Source organism: Mesoplodon bidens (genome assembly GCF_964165515.1).
Source record: "Mesoplodon bidens genome assembly, chromosome: 10".
NCBI classification, from domain to species: domain Eukaryota; kingdom Metazoa; phylum Chordata; class Mammalia; order Artiodactyla; family Ziphiidae; genus Mesoplodon; species Mesoplodon bidens.
The window spans coordinates 82,069,857-82,085,613 of record NC_138172.1 but is presented as its reverse complement, the minus strand read 5'-3'; the positions used below and the strand labels follow the sequence as shown (position 1 = coordinate 82,085,613).

The following is a 15,757-nucleotide window of genomic DNA, read 5'->3' as shown; positions in this document are numbered from 1 at the left end:
ATGGAATGTGTTTTAAGTCTTTTGACAACACTGGAAAAAGAAAGGGAATTTCTCCCCTTTCCCCTGAAGGTCTTACACAATCTGTTGATGGGGAGGAAAAATTTGACCAGAAAGAATGTCATCAGTGCTAATTTCCAAGAATGTTAACCCAAAGACTAAAGCATAACTTATCTATGCTACCTGCCTCAATCTTTCTTAGCTTGAAGTGACTTATGGAGAATTGCCCTCTTCAAAAATTCTTACCTTTCTAGCTTTATGAAAGGAGGTTGTGTATTCTCCTTATTTTCCCAACTTTATAGAAGGATGAGAGGTAATCCTAAGAGAGGCAGTAACTATTGTTTCCACTGTTGTTCTCCTTTTTTCTTAAAAAAAAAATTGAAGTACAGTTAATTTACAACATTATATTAGTTTCAGGTGTACAATATAGTGATTCAATATTTGTATAGATTATACTCCATTTAAAGTTATTACAAAACAATGGCTATCATAGCAATCAGAGAAGAAAAAGAAATAAAAGGAATCCAAATTGGAAAAGAAGAGGCAAAACTGTCACTGTTCGCAGATGACATGATACTACATACAGAGAATCCTAAAGATGCTACCAGAAAACTATTAGAGCTAATCAATGAATTTGGTAAAGTAGTGGGATACAAAATTAATGCACAATAAATCTCTTGTATCCCTATATACTAATGATGAAAAATCTAAAAGAGAAATTAAGGAAACACTCCCATTTACCATTGCAACAAAATGAATAAAATACCTAGGAATAAACCTACCTAAGGAGACAAAAGACCTGTATGCAGAAAATTATAAGACACTGATGAAAGAAATTAAAGATGATACAAATAGATGGAGAGATGTACCATGTTCTTGGATTGGAAGAATCAACATTGTGAAAATGACTCTACTACCCAAAGCAATCTACAGATTCAATGCAATCCCTATCAAACTACCACTGGCATTTTTCACAGAACTAGAACAAAAAATTTCACAATTTGTGTGGAAACACAAAAGACCCCGAATAGCCAAAGCAATCTTGAGAACGAAAAATGGAGCTGGAGGAATCAGGTTCCCTGACTTCAGACTATACTACAAAGCTACAGTAATCAAGACAGTATGGTACTGGCACAAAAACAGAAAGATAGATCAATGGAACAGGATAGAAAGCCCAGAGTTAAACACATGGACATATGGTCACCTTATCTTTGATAAAGGAGGCAGGAATGTACAGTGGAGAAAGGACAGTCTCTTCAATAAGTGGTGCTGGGAAAACTGGATAGGGACATGTAAAAGTATGAGATTAGATCACTCCCTAACACCATACACAAAAATAAGCTCAAAATGGATTAAAGACCTAAATGTAAGGCCAGACACTATCAAACTCTTAGAGGAAAACATAGGCAGAACACTCTATGACATAAATCACAGCAAGATTCTTTTTGACCCACCTCCTAGAGAAATGGAAATAAAGACAAAAATAAACACATGGGACCTAATGAAACTTAAAAGCTTTTGCACAGCAAAGGAAACCATAAACAAGACCAAAAGACAACCCTCAGAATGGGAGAAAATATTTGCAAATGAAGCAACTGACAAAGGATTAATCTCCAAAATTTATAAGCAGCTCATGCAGCTCAATAACAAAAAAACAAACAACCCAATCCAAGAATGGGCAGAAGACCTAAATAGACATTTCTCCACAGAAGATATACAGACTGCCAACAAACACATGAAAGGATGCTCAACATCTTTACTCATTAGAGAAATGCAAATCAAAACTACAATGAGATATCATCTCACACCAGTCAGAATGGCCATCATCAAAAAATCTAGAAACAAGAAATGCTGGAGAGGGTGTGGAAAAAAGGGAACACTCTTGCACTGCTGGTGGGAATGTGAATTGGTACAGCCGCTATGGAGAGCGGTATGGAGGTTCCTTAAAAAGCTACAAATAGAACTACCATATGACCCAGCAATCCCACTACTAGGCATATACCCTGAGAAAACCATAATTCAAAAAGAGACATGTACCAAAATGTTCATAGCAGCCCTATTTACAATAGCCCGGAGATGGAAACAACCTAAGTGTCCATCATCGGATGAATGGATAAAGAAGATGTGGCACATATATACAATGGAATATTACTCAGCCATAAAAAGAAATGAAATTGAGCTATTTGTAGTGAGGTGGATAGACCTAGAGTCTGTCATACAGAGTGAAGTAAGTCAGAAAGAGAAAGACAAATACTGTATGCTAACACATATATATGGGATTTAAGAAAAAAAAATGTCATGAAGAACATAGGGGTAAGACGGGAATAAAGACACAGACCTACTAGAGAATGGACTTGAGGATATGGGGAGGGGGAAGGGTAAGCTGTGACAAAGTGAAAGAGCGGCATGGACATATATACACTACCAAACGTAAAATAGATAGCTACTGGGAAGAAGCCGCATAGCACAGGGAGATCAGCTCGGTGCTTTGTGACCGCCTGGAGGGGTGGGATAGGGAGGGTGGGAGGGAGACGCAAAAGGGAGGGGATATGGAAACATATGTATATGTATAACTGATTAAATTTGTTATAAAGCAAAAAATAAAAAAAAAGATATAGTTTAGCTTGTTATCAAATTACAGTTTAACTTTTCTCCTTCAACATTTGAAAATAGAACTCTTTTGTCATTTTTATTCAGTGTTGCTGTTGAGAAATGTGAGGAAGTGTATCTAATTTTTATTCCTCGAGCAGTGCTACTAAAGTGTGATCCTCAGACCAGTGCATATTTATAAAACGTTTCTTACTAGTTCTTTATGAAACAAATGCAGAAAAATAGTATTACAAAACGTTGGAGCAAATTAACAGAAAATATTAGTTATATTTTATCTAATAATAAAATTACCACCTGTATGTCTGTTTTTAACTCACTTCATTATTTCCAGTAATTTATTCAGAAAAGTATGTCTGTGATATATAATATATAATGCAAGAAACATTTACAACAATAACCAAAAGAAAAAAAAAGATTCTTCTCTGCAGATTGTTTGAGAAACACTGCTTGATGTGGTTAGAAACTTTGGTCATGCAGATTCATGGAGCCTTAAGCCAAGAGGCCTCATAATCAGTGGACCTAGGGTTTACAGAGAATGGGCTACTATCTTCATGGTTTATAGGTTATTCTTCTAAGTCACTTAATATTGTACATGGGGAGAGCTCCATGGATTTAAGTTTGAAGTAAGGATAGAGTGACCCAGAGAATTTGGCCTGGGTGAAAGAGAAGATGTGAGTTCTGTCAGTCATGTTATAGAAAGAAATGTCATGATCCTCATAATCCAAGAAAATCACAATCTTTCGTGGACAATTTTCTATCAGGAGAGGCTCTTCCAGGAAAATCTTTTGGGGAGAACAGGTGAGAGCCCTGTATTCATGTCCCTTCTTCTCTAAGACGCTGAACTTCCTGTTTTGTAGATGGCTGAGTAACTCACTCCTCTCCGTGGGCTTTTCATAAATGCCTAGAGTCCATTCATCAGTGTCCTCAATGTCCACCTCCCAGTAATGTCTCCCTGAAGTGAATTCTTTCTGACCAAGTTTGATAAGGTTGCAGTCTCCTTGCTTATTACATAATAATACCCGTGTTTCCTCTCTGACGTTCTCTTCTCTCTCTGGGTCAGAATTGTTCTGATGAAAGTTTTCATGATTTAGAGTCACAAGAGCTGGAAGAAAAAAAAAGGAAAGGAAAAGGCCAACACTGTATATTTCAGAAAACTGTTTCCCCTGTAACTGTTTTGTTACAGGGGAAACCTTAACAAAACAGAGCAAATGTGTAAGGAGTAGGGATAGAATGCATCTCCTCTGAACATGTGTGATGCGGGAGGTGGTGCTGGGAGGCGGCTGATGTGCTCCCATCTTGAGTTCTAGGCTACTTATCTTATCCTATCTATGCAGTTATATAGGTCAGTGTCTTGGCAGAATGCCAGAGTGAGCAGGGGACTTGAAGTGTTTATTGGAGAATGGTGTTCTTTCCATGTTCTCTGCAAATTAGACCTATGTTCCTCAATTAGTAACAGGCTCCAAGTGAGCTGACCTCTCTACAAAGAACAGCTGAATTGCTATTTTGAGCACTTCTTACTTAGTTTGGGGTCTCCTCAGCTGAGGGGCTACCTTAATTTCTGTTTTAGAACCAAGTGGACCCCATAGACGAGGAAGCTGTGCCAATATTTGAAAGTGGAATCACGACCAGTGTAGCTAAGCCTAGCAGCAATTTTCAGTTCAGGCTAATATTTAACGATTTTCATGTTCTTCCCTCTCTTTACCAGAACAATAGTGCCTCTGTCTTTTCAGCGAGGAGATGATGTTAGGAAAGAAAAACAGGGTCTCAGAGGGCAGGTTGGAAGGGAGGCAAAAAGATAAATAAAGAACAACTTACCAGGTTGGAACTGTTCCTTCCTCCAGTCTGAAAAAGAGCAATACAAGTTGAAACTGGGACGGAAGCATACCCAGGGAATGAAAAGGAGGTAAGATGCTTCCTTCCCTGACTCATCACTTTCTCCTGTTAACATTCTCTTCCTCCTCTAAACCCCTCAAACTCTGGTAGTATCCAGAAACTACAGGACAAATAGTATGCTTTCTGCCCTCTGTCTCAGACTAGAAACTATCACATATTTCAGCCCGAAGCTGGGGCGTATTCTCCAGTCTGAGCCAGGTTTGGAGACCCCTGGAGCAGGGTCTAATGCTCTATGTGCCCCTCTACTATGCTCTCAAGACCTTTATGGACCTTCTCACTGACAATGAGAGCTATAAAGTGTATTTTTAAATTTAATTTTATTCTATTCCATTTTATTTATAGTTTTTCTAGCCTGTGATCTCCTCAGAGTAGAGTTTTTTTTTTTTTTTTTCTTTTTGCGGTATGCGGGCCTCTCACTGTCGTGGCCTCTCCCGCCGCGGAGCACAGGCTCCGGACGCGCAGGCCCAGCGGCCACGGCTCACGGGCCCAGCTGCTCCGCGGCATATGGGATCCTCCCAGACCGGGGCACGAACCCGTGTCCCCTGCATCGGCAGGCGGACTCTCAACCACTGCGCCACCAGGGAGGCCCTCAGAGTAGAGTTTAAGCTTATGACTAAGGCATATAAATGGGCCCTTATTACTTTGACCCAGATCGTAATCAGATTGCTTATATTTTTCTCCAGGGACAGATTCCTCATGAGAAATAGAATTGCATCTGCTTCTGCCTGTGGCCACTTCTCTTATGACAGGACTTGTGATTTTATTTAAAGATTGGGTATTCTCATAAAGTCTTGGGACAATAAGCAGATAAGGACATAGCCATAATCCTTGATTGGAGCAGCACTGTGGTCTCTCACTAAACTGCCCTCCTGTCAGAAGTGTAGCACTCAGATGCATAGAATCTATGAATATATGAGTCAAGGAGGACATCTGAGATCATGTATTCCAGTCTTTTTGTCTTAGAGATAAGGACACTGAGCTCAAAAAAGAGAAAAGAACCCGATTTCTCAGCTGTAATTGGTAGAGTTGGAACCAGAAGTCAAAAGTCATTCTTAGTACTTTGCTCACTCCTTTAGAAATGCGGGAATATTTTTCAGTATCTCATGAAAGAAAACTCAACAGAAACTGCTTAATCAACTTTAATCTGTGGGAGGACCTCCTCTTATCAAAGCACTTATCAGGCTGTGTGTAGTTGCCTGGTTCCTGGCTTACTTCCCCCAATGGACTTTAAGTTTCACAGGGTCAGAGTATAATAGTTTGTACCACCAACATCTAGCACAATGTTTGGCATATAAAAATTGCACAGACACATATTCAAGAAATGACCTGGTGTGCTTTTGAGGTCCAACTCTATATTACACACACACACACACACACACATGTTATAAACCCACAGAATACATGGACAAATTTTAGAAGGTATAAATATAGCCAATTTCCCCACCACCAGATAAACATATTTTTGCAAATGACATTCAAATATTTTTAAAAGTTGTTTTTCAACTTTTTCACACATAAACCTTCTCCCTATATATTGAGTATACTTTTTAAATTTCAAATAGGTAAAATAAGTGAGATCATAGTTAATATATTTTTCCAGATATAAAATATAATACATTTTCTGCTCTTTTAAACTTTATTTGTAGAATAGAAATGCTGATATAATATATTCTTTATTGTTCCCAAATCTCTCTTTATTCATCAAAACCACTCTGAGTTCTGTGCCTTCCTTCTTCATAGTGGATGAGCTAACAATTCTTGCTGAGTCCTACCCTAGCCATGTGGTGGAACTGACCAGGCAGCAGTTACTTCTCCTTCATCATTAACTCTGGAAGACAACTGATTATTTAGCCTCCAAATACAAAATACTACAGAGTGATACCAAATAAATTTTCACATCTTTCAAGTGTGCGTGTGTGTGTGTGTGTGTATGTTTATGACTCTGCTTATTATGCTCAGGATACCAGAGGCACTCGGCAAGACTAGGTCCATAGAGTTACATACCAGGATATAGCAAGGCCTTCTTCCAATCTAAAACAGAACAAATAGAGGTAAGACAAGATGAGACATTAATCTGGGGCCTTGAATTTTTCTTCCTTCCCCTTATTTCTCTTCCACTAATTATCATTCAATCCTTTAGTCTTTTCCTCTAAGGATAGGGAGCTGAGAACTTGTTGGTCATCAGGACATCAACTGACATGACAGAGTCTCTTACCTTTATTGTATAATGCCTTTCGCCTTTCTGAACGAAACAACATTCAATGAGAGACCCAGAACAGGTGTGAAAAGGGGAACAACTTCTACACAGGGCATGAGAAGAAGCAAGACTCACCAAGCTCTGCCTTGAGGTTCACTGGAAGAGGAGGAGATATAAAATCCATCAAACTGGGTTTTAGCTGCTCCTAAGTTCGGTGAGTAGCTAAATGAATTCAATTTGACCTTCTCTTAAGGGTCCCATAGTTAATTAGGTGAGAAAGATTAGCAAACATATTTGTCAAATGTAAAAGGACAGGCGCTAAGAAAAGTTACATGGGAAGTATCATGGGGTCACACAGGAAGGAGAGCCCATGCTTCATAGGAGTTTAAGATTCCTTAGGTGTCTCTAAAACCTATTCTTGAAGGACAAAAAGGAAGAGAAGATAAGGGAAGGCATTTCCACAAAGAGAAACAGGTTGAGGCACAGTGGTGTGAAAAGGCATGGTGTGGGTTGAGCCACAATTTGGAGGCTTCGTGACTACTGCCCACAGACCTCCTAACTTCCCACATGATTTTCTCCTTTCCATAGGACTCCCAGCTCTGTGGAATTCTTGGTACCCTGCGTTTTCCTTGGGCTTCTTCAGTAATCTTTTATTTCCCCATCCACCCTACACAACCTGTATCTGCAGCTTCTCCATGAACCTCTGATTTGACCTGCTGCCCTGATTTACTTTTGACTCTAAGTGCCTCTTCCTTTTCTCTCTTCATCTTCTCTGTTTCATGAGATTCTTCCTGCTTTTTCTTTACTTCTCTCTCTTTGGCTTTATGTTCTCTCCAGCCAGTGTAGCTGATCCCGATGAGGAGAAGCACCAGCAAAGGGAGTGTCCCAGCCAGGGCTGTCTTCCACGGAGACGTCCTGGGAAAGAAGGGCTCTGACACAGGCATGTGGAGACACAGTGAGACACTGACCTGGAAGAAGCCCTGCCCTCTCTCCAAGGCTCCCTTCAGCCTTCCTTCACTCCTACTTGCCCTTAACGCACCCAACTCTGCCTTGGAGTTTGTGCCTTACTGACCTGGGAGGAAGATGGCTGACACTTTCTCCTGGCCAGAGAAGGGGTTCTGGATGGAGCAGGTCACATTGTCCAGAGAGCTGTCCGTGACCACAAGCGATGCCTCCACATGGAACAGCCCATCTCCATCTTGGGTCTGAGATTCAGAGAGGGATGGTAGCTTCACTCCCAACAGGTCACTCCACTGCACCCTGGGTTTTGGGAACCAGCCACCTGAGGAGCACAGAACTCGGATCCCGCGATCCTCAGGCCCCATCATGTAAACGTGAGGGGCAGAGCCCAAGCCTGAGGAGAGAAGACATGTGCCTGAGGGCTGTGGTCCTTGGGGCTTAGGAGTCCCTGAGGCTGAAGGTCTAACTGCCTTTCACTAGGCTGATGAGCAACCTGAAGCTCAGAATTCAAAACTGCTCATAGCCAATGTTAGGCTTACCTGTGATTCAGTTTTTAAATCAACTTAATGCTTTTGCACTTTACTTGGACTGAGAGAGCTTTGGGATCATTCCAAGAAGAAAAAGGAACAGGGACAATGAAAGTTAGAAAAAAGGAGTTTAATTCTACAAGTTGTCTCTCTCTCCTGATTGGGTCAAAAATATTTGAAGGCCTCAGTACCTACCTGAATTAATACTAGCTAATTAATTTTTGTGATCTTTTGGCTACCAAAATATCTTCAGAAGGATTGCCTCCTTTACTGTTTAAAAGCAGAGTATGTAGTCTTTCCTCACTGTACAGTTTAGGAAATTGACATTCTACAAGGCAAAATATTATATCAACATATGGAAGATCACGAGAAATGCCAAGTTAGGAATCCACATGTTCTCACCCTTCCCTTTGCTTTACACCATGACACGTACATTCTGTGCTAAGTTAACTTACCTATCACACGCAGCTCCACAATGGCTTCTTGGGAGATGTGACCATCCTTAAAATGACACCGATATTGGCCATCATCAGAGGCACGGATGTGTTGGATCAGCAGGGCCACAGCGCCTTTGCCAATGGAGTCCCCCACCAACTGTGTCCTGCCACGGTACTCCAGCATTTGCTCCCCTCCTTGTTCCTGTCCATTCTGGTACACAAGCACTGTGGAGGAGAGCTGGGCTCGGTACCACCAGATCTGCATGTGGGCTGCACTCTGCTCAGGAGACAGCTGGCAGGGCAGACTGGCATCTGCCCCTAGTAGGACCATGATGGGCTGAGCTGGTCCCTTCACGGAAAACCCAGACACTGCATGAAAATTAGAGACAAATTGGGGAAATGAATGGGGGTGGGGGGCAGGATGAGATGGTAGACCCACCTGCATTCTTTATGTAGGGACCCAAATGTATTTCTCTCTTATTTGTGTTATTTTTTGACCTCAAATTAAAGAGACAATAGCAGAAAATGTCATTATTGTGACTTCATAGCTGGTTCTCTTCAAACCTGGAGTCTGAAAACTTCACCTTGAGGGGCCCTTTTATTTTATGAAGAAAGGACTTATGTCCCAGAAAGAATAAATGGGTTGTCCAAGATCATAACCAGATAGAGCTCAGGGATCCTGAGTCCAAATTCTTTGTACTCAGACTTGGGTTTTCTTGGCAGTGAAAACATTACAAAGTATGTTTTAACAAACAGTTACATCAAATTTAAACAGGCTAACATCAGTCATACGCAATAAAGACTTAGATAAATATTATAGCTATGAGTTTTACGAGGTCTGCTCAAAGGAGTAAGGTGTGTTGATGTGAAGGAGATCACTCCCACCCTTCGCCCGACCCTTCAAGCCTTCTGTTAGCAGCAGACACAGCCACAGTTTCCCCAGAAATAACTGCTTTGAGAAGTTGCAGAGTTGGGACTGATGGACCCATTATATGAGAAGAACCACTGAAAACACACCTACAAATAAAAAGCATGAGGGAGAACACTGACCTGGGGAGCACCACGTGGACACCTGGAGAAGGAGAAGAATGGGGAGAAAGCCAGCAGGAAGAAAGCTGGGAAAACCCGCCATCTTCTTCAGAGCAGAAAGTGGAGCAGGTGGAAGCACAAAATGTTCACTCTGACAATGAGGTATTCTGTCGGAGAAGGTGCTGAGAAGCTAGCCGAGTGAAAGTTCTTGGAAAACAAAAATCCCGTGTTCAAAGACATACTTTTATACACAGGTTTTTGGCTATTTTCCCTCACAGACCTTGAGACAAACACCACCAACGCCCACCCGTTCCCAATTTTTTTTCTTCCCTCTCTCTCTCTCTCTTTTTTTTTTTTTCTGAAAACCGTTTCCCCAGCAGGTGTAGAAAACTGTAAACTGTTCTCTTGTGTCCTGTGGGCTCACTTGCTTATCTACAGATTCACCTTCTCACCGGGGCTCTCTTGAAACAGAAAACCCTGAGTTCAATGTTGAGAGATGAAGTCAGACACAAAATTTGTCCACTCCACTCAGCCAAACTATTTTCCCCCTTCATTCATTCATACATGTATTTATTTATTTTGACTGCAAATACTCTTGTGGCTTAACTTCTGAAAGGGAAGGGAGTTTTGTCACCACATGACCCAGAGCTCAAGCCCTTCTTTTTCCAGGACCCACATGTCCCACAGACACACCTGCACATCACCATATGTTTCTCTCTCACCATCCAGATTGAGCCAAGGGTGGTTGCTGGAAGCTCCTGGAACCTACAAGACCTGGCAGCTACAAGACTCAGCTCCGGAGACAATTTGCACCTGGTTGTTCTCGAGGTCAGCCTCCAACGGTGTGGCTTCAGGGGCTGGAAACGGCAGGTTTCTAACCCATCCCTGGATTAGGAAAATATTCTTAGGAAGGAGGACAAACAGGGCTGCCAATAGGCACTGGCATTTGAATGCCTCTCCTGGAATAGGTTTAACGAGAAAGTCACAGCCTGCCTGCAGCTCTTTTACTTACTTTGAAAGTGGAAGTAATAAAGGTCACCCCAGGGGACTTTGGACTGGGCTGAGCTATAGAATGATAGGAACTCTAAAGTTGCTTTGGTCAAAAATGCTCAGTGTAGCTCCCCCCTCCCACTTGCAAAGGACTGAAATGACATTATTTGGGGAGAGGGAGTCATCTTCCTGTATACTACTCAGTTCGGCCGGTAATCCAAATGTCCATCTAACAAAGCTAGCTGATTTAGAGGATAAGCCCAGGAGAAGCACGCTTACTCTCACCACACCACGATTGACATTGGAAGCCACGTGCAGAGCTGCACAGGGGGAAATAAGAGGTTGAAAGTGGAGGGCTCTCTGCTCCAAGAATAGAAGGTCTATATTTCCAAAAACCTTAGGGCTCCCCAAAGTAGAATAGGTAAAACTACGGAGTTTTACCGTGCTAGATACAGAATGCTCACACGTCATTTTCTTTCCATTTCACACTCTTTCCAAGTTTAATTTATGTTTCTTCATGTCACACAAGGTTTACAGATAATCAGGGACACAAATAGCAATTGCATAAATATTAGTATGTAAGCCCCTAACTGAATGAATGAATACTAAATGAATACCAAGATCCTAAACAAATATTTTCTAGAGACAATGAGGTACATTTGCCTTTTTAAGAAATCAAATGTCTTGAGATATAATTTGCATGCAACGGAATGCATGGTTTTAAAACATGCATTTGAATGAGGTTTCACAAACGCTTACACTCATGTAACTACCACCTCCATCAAACTGTGGAATTTTTTTGTCTCTTGAAAATTTTCCTCATGTCCATTGTCCATCAATCCATTCCAGGGGGTGGAAAAACTGTATTCTGATATAAATCATGATAGCTTAATCTTGCCTATTCTAAAACTTCAACAAAAATGGAGTCATACAGTATGTGTGCTTTTGTGTTTGGCTTCTTTGGCTAAACAAAATGTATTTTGAGATTCAACCATGTTGTGTGTATCAGTACATTAAAATTTTTTTTATTGTTGCATAATATTACATTGTTTGAATATAGGACCATATATTCTTCCGCAATTCTCTTCGGGGCTGTCTCCCCACCTCATGCATGACCTCTCTTTCCACTCAAATTCTTTCCCAACAAGCTGGGCAGCCCTCCTCCTTAAGGCCATCCTGTCTCATTTGGGGCCTGACACCTACCATATGGTTAGGGTCTGAAATATTGAGGAATGTGAAGGGAAAACTGAAGGAGAGAAGGAATGGGCTGAAGACATGACTTGCTTTTTTTGTTTACTTTGAAATGTATATGTTTGTGTGTGTATTCTATCTCAAACTGTAAATACTCTATTCTCAAAATAAATTTGAAAAATTTATATACATACTTATATATTTTTCCCAATAATAGAGAATTGTTTGCGTAAAATCCATTAATCTGTGGAGAATATTTTGAGGAATTTCATTGAGTACATACCAGTGTTTGTGTGAGAGAGAAAAGTGAAGAGGGAGCAAGAGAGAACTACAAGATATTGTTGATTTCAAAGAGCAGTTTTTAAAACAGTGTAAACAGTGTGATCTTGTTTGAGAAAAATAGAAGGATAGACATCAAAATCACAGAAAAATAATGATATGGCTTTGGTTTTGGAAAGTACTTTTTCTTTTTTTTTAAATTTAATTATTTTTATTTATTTGTGGCTGCGTTGGGTCTTCGTTGCTGCGCATGGGCGCTACTCTTCATTGCGGTGCACGGGCTTCTCATTGTGGTGGTTTCTTTTGTTGTGAAGCATGGGCTCTAGGCACGTGGGCTTCAGTAGTTGCAGCACGCGGGCTCAGTAGTTGTGGCCCATGGGCTCTAGAGCGCAGGCTCAGTAGTTGTGGCACATGGGCTTAGTTGCTCCGTGGCATGTGGGATCTTCCCGGACCAGGGATCGAACCCGTGTCCCCTGCATTGGCAGGTGTATTCTTAACCACTGCGCCACCAGGGAAGTCCAGGGTATTTATTTCTGAGTGGTACAAATATGGGTGTTTCTATCTATTATTTTTGCTTATCTCTAATTTTCAGATTTCTCTAACATAAAAAGGTAAAGAATAGTGTGTGTATATGAAGATTTTTAATACAAATATGAAGTATATTAGGAAGGATTCCTTTATGGGAGACACAGGATTGAAGAAATAATCAGGATTCTTGGGAATGAAAAATTGGCTTAAAGTAGAAAACAAATGGAAATGTCAAATATCAGAGTAGACACTCCTGAAGGTCAAAATATTGGGTTAGGAAAATGGAGTTACTACATGGTACTTTAAATCAAAGAGATTTAAAAAATTAGGAAATATAAGTTAAGCAAATAAATACAGAACTTCAACATTCACCTAGTACACTTTCCGAAATGGAAAGGAGATTAGGGGCAAGAATCAGAAGGAAGGGTACTTCACAAAAAGTTGGAATATTGCAAAAAAAAAAAAAAAAGAGTCATTTATGCATGAATTCTTATAAAGTTTTAGAGCTCCAAACAAACAACTAAACAAAACCCAAAAACCTCAAAGCTTCCAGAGTCCAGAAAAATGTGTTATGTACAAAAGAAAAAAATCAGATTCCATCATACATCTGTCATTCAATATTAATTACTAGAAAACAATTGAAATTAGTCTTTATTTTTGTCAACAAAAATATTCAACTAACAATCAAGTTAAGCAAAAATGGTGGAATTTTATTTGAGCCAAACTAAGGATTATAACTTAGGAGACAGATTCAGAAGCTTTGAGAACTGCTCCACCTGTTAGAAGTTGAAGGCACAGTCACACATATTTTTGAGACAAAGGATCACACATAGTTTTGAGACATACTGACATTTTACCTAAAAGTTCACCAAAGATGCATAGTCCAGGTAAGCATGTACAAAGCAAGCAGCGAGTCTCCATGATCGCCTACAGAGTAGGGAAAGAATGCTATTCTTTTAGGAAGTTACATTGCTGTCATCACAAGAAAGAAAAAAAAATTGATCTTTACAATCAAGCGGGCATTCCCACCTTTGAGGAGGTCTGGTTAAGGTATAATGCAGATACACATTGCATATTACAGGGGGAAGAAGGAGGCCCAAACAGACAGAGAGAGAGAATTTTTGTTGAAATTTTCTTGTCTTGCTTTAAAATATAAATTTTATTTCATCACTTTCCTGAGTAGAAACTAGAATTATCTAAACAACAAAACATTAAGTGTAAGGGCAAAAGAAAGAAAATTCTGGACAAGCAAAGAATCAGAAGTTTTCTCCTCACTAAACTTCTCTTATATGAAGAATGAAGGTTACAGGTTTTGAACACAGGGGATTGGAACAGGGAAAAGGTACAAATACTTTTGAGATACATCCCACATTCTGTTTATACCCACCCTCTGTGGGGTACTGTTATTTGACTTGGAGTAAAGTGGAAGATAGGAGATTTCAGATATTGTGTCCTGGCATTAGTCACCTAGGAATGGAGGAATCAAGGACTGACTTATTCTCCTTTTCTGATAGCTCCTTCCAATAGAGCAGCTGCCTCCACGGAGACTGTGTGGCTTTCCTGCGGTGGTGATTTACTTCATAAATTTAAATCATTTTCCCAAAGCATGATAGTATTATTCATACTCATGTCAAATCCCTGCCTGTTTAGGAAATGCAAATCCAAATCTCTAATGAGATTAGATACTTAAGCAAGTTTCAAAAGGAATACTTAGAATAAGCAGATATTTTGGTATTAATTTTATAGGCAAACCTGGGAGAGGCTTGGCATTCTAAGCACAGTGGAGGAAAGGGTTAGGTAAGTATCACACCGACTCATTCTACTAATCCATCTTAATTGCCTGAAGTGGATTTCTGTTCATCAAAAACTAAGAGAAATTGTTAGATCTCACCAAGTCATAAAGTACAAGATTTGATATAGCATAGTTGTTATATTATTTAAAAACCTCTATAACTTCATTTATACGTTCTGGAATGATTCTGTTCATTTCTGGTTAATTAATTATAAAGTTTTTTGAGTTCCCAACTGATTTTGTGTTTTCTAATTCTGCTGTATGCCGTTAGAACCACCCAATCCTCGGAAGTTACATGCTCTTAATGGATGTCCCTATTTGAAGGCACAATCTTGTTTCTTTGAATGATTTCTCTCTGAACTTTATTTTTATTTTAAAATTAATACTACCATATCTAAAATTTTGTTAGAATATATCTGGTTTATATTTGTTTATTTCTTGTTTTACTATGTCTCTTACAATTTATACATAGATGTTCAATCTTAGATCCAGAATTTCAAAAAATGTAAATTAGAACTTTAATTTTTTCAGGCTCTAACTCAGAATGTCTTTCTGTCATTCTAAGCAAGAAAAACAATTATTCTAGAACTCATAGGATTTGAAGGATCTTCAAAACAAAAGTCAATTATGTAAACAGAGGACAGCAATCTCATCCTCACCTTTTCTCATTGTTTACAGTATGGAAGGAGGATGAAAGTTTGCAGAGAATCATTTTGGGAATTTTATACGGCTTTTCTTTCATCTTGGTTGAGATGGATATAACCCCCACGTCAGTGGAGGAAATTTCTATGTCTGGGAGAAGGTATGAATATGTCCATGTCTTTTCAATTCCCTGTCTAATGGAATGAGGGGCCTAACTGATAGATGAAAATTTTCATCAGAATGGCAGATATACTGAGGTCAATTGAACAAGACATTAAACTAAAAATTGCCAACACTTACACAGAACGTAAAAGTTACTGACACTCTTCTAAGTGCTTTGCATATATTAATTCATGTAATCCTTTTCTTGGTGACGGGCAAGAGGGAGGGAAGTGAGAGAATCTGGGCAAGGACCCTGGGGTTTGACAGAGGAGAAGCCAAGTTATATATGTTCCTTCAGCCCATAGGAATGTGTGGGGAGAAAATTGGTTGAGGCCAGAGGAATGTTTATGCTAAAGCCATCTCTCTCAGTGGCTGCTCATTGCCTTTGCTCTGTCTTTCCGTCCATTGGATAAAATGTTCTTCTTGAGAGAGGAGTTTAGAGACATTGCGGTCAGATTTATCACATCAGAGCATGGCTATTGAGATAAAAACTGTTTTCTTGGAAAAGGGAAACAAAAAGTCT

General features: G+C 39.9%; 1 protein-coding gene across 1 annotated transcript; it reads right to left on the bottom strand.

The window, feature by feature from the left end:
- Positions 1 to 3,170: 3,170 nt before the first annotated feature.
- LOC308624312 (butyrophilin-like protein 1) lies at positions 3,171 to 11,111 on the bottom strand (the record flags this gene model as incomplete). The annotated part of the gene is made up of 10 exons (XM_081247401.1): positions 3,171 to 3,709; positions 4,423 to 4,449; positions 6,505 to 6,531; positions 6,716 to 6,742; positions 6,833 to 6,853; positions 7,428 to 7,628; positions 7,770 to 8,051; positions 8,640 to 8,990; positions 9,672 to 9,840; positions 10,920 to 11,111. The coding sequence occupies 10 exons, from the start codon at positions 11,109 to 11,111 to the stop codon at positions 3,171 to 3,173; spliced, it is 1,836 nt and encodes a 611-aa protein (XP_081103527.1).
- Between the last annotated feature and the right edge of the window lie 4,646 nt (positions 11,112 to 15,757).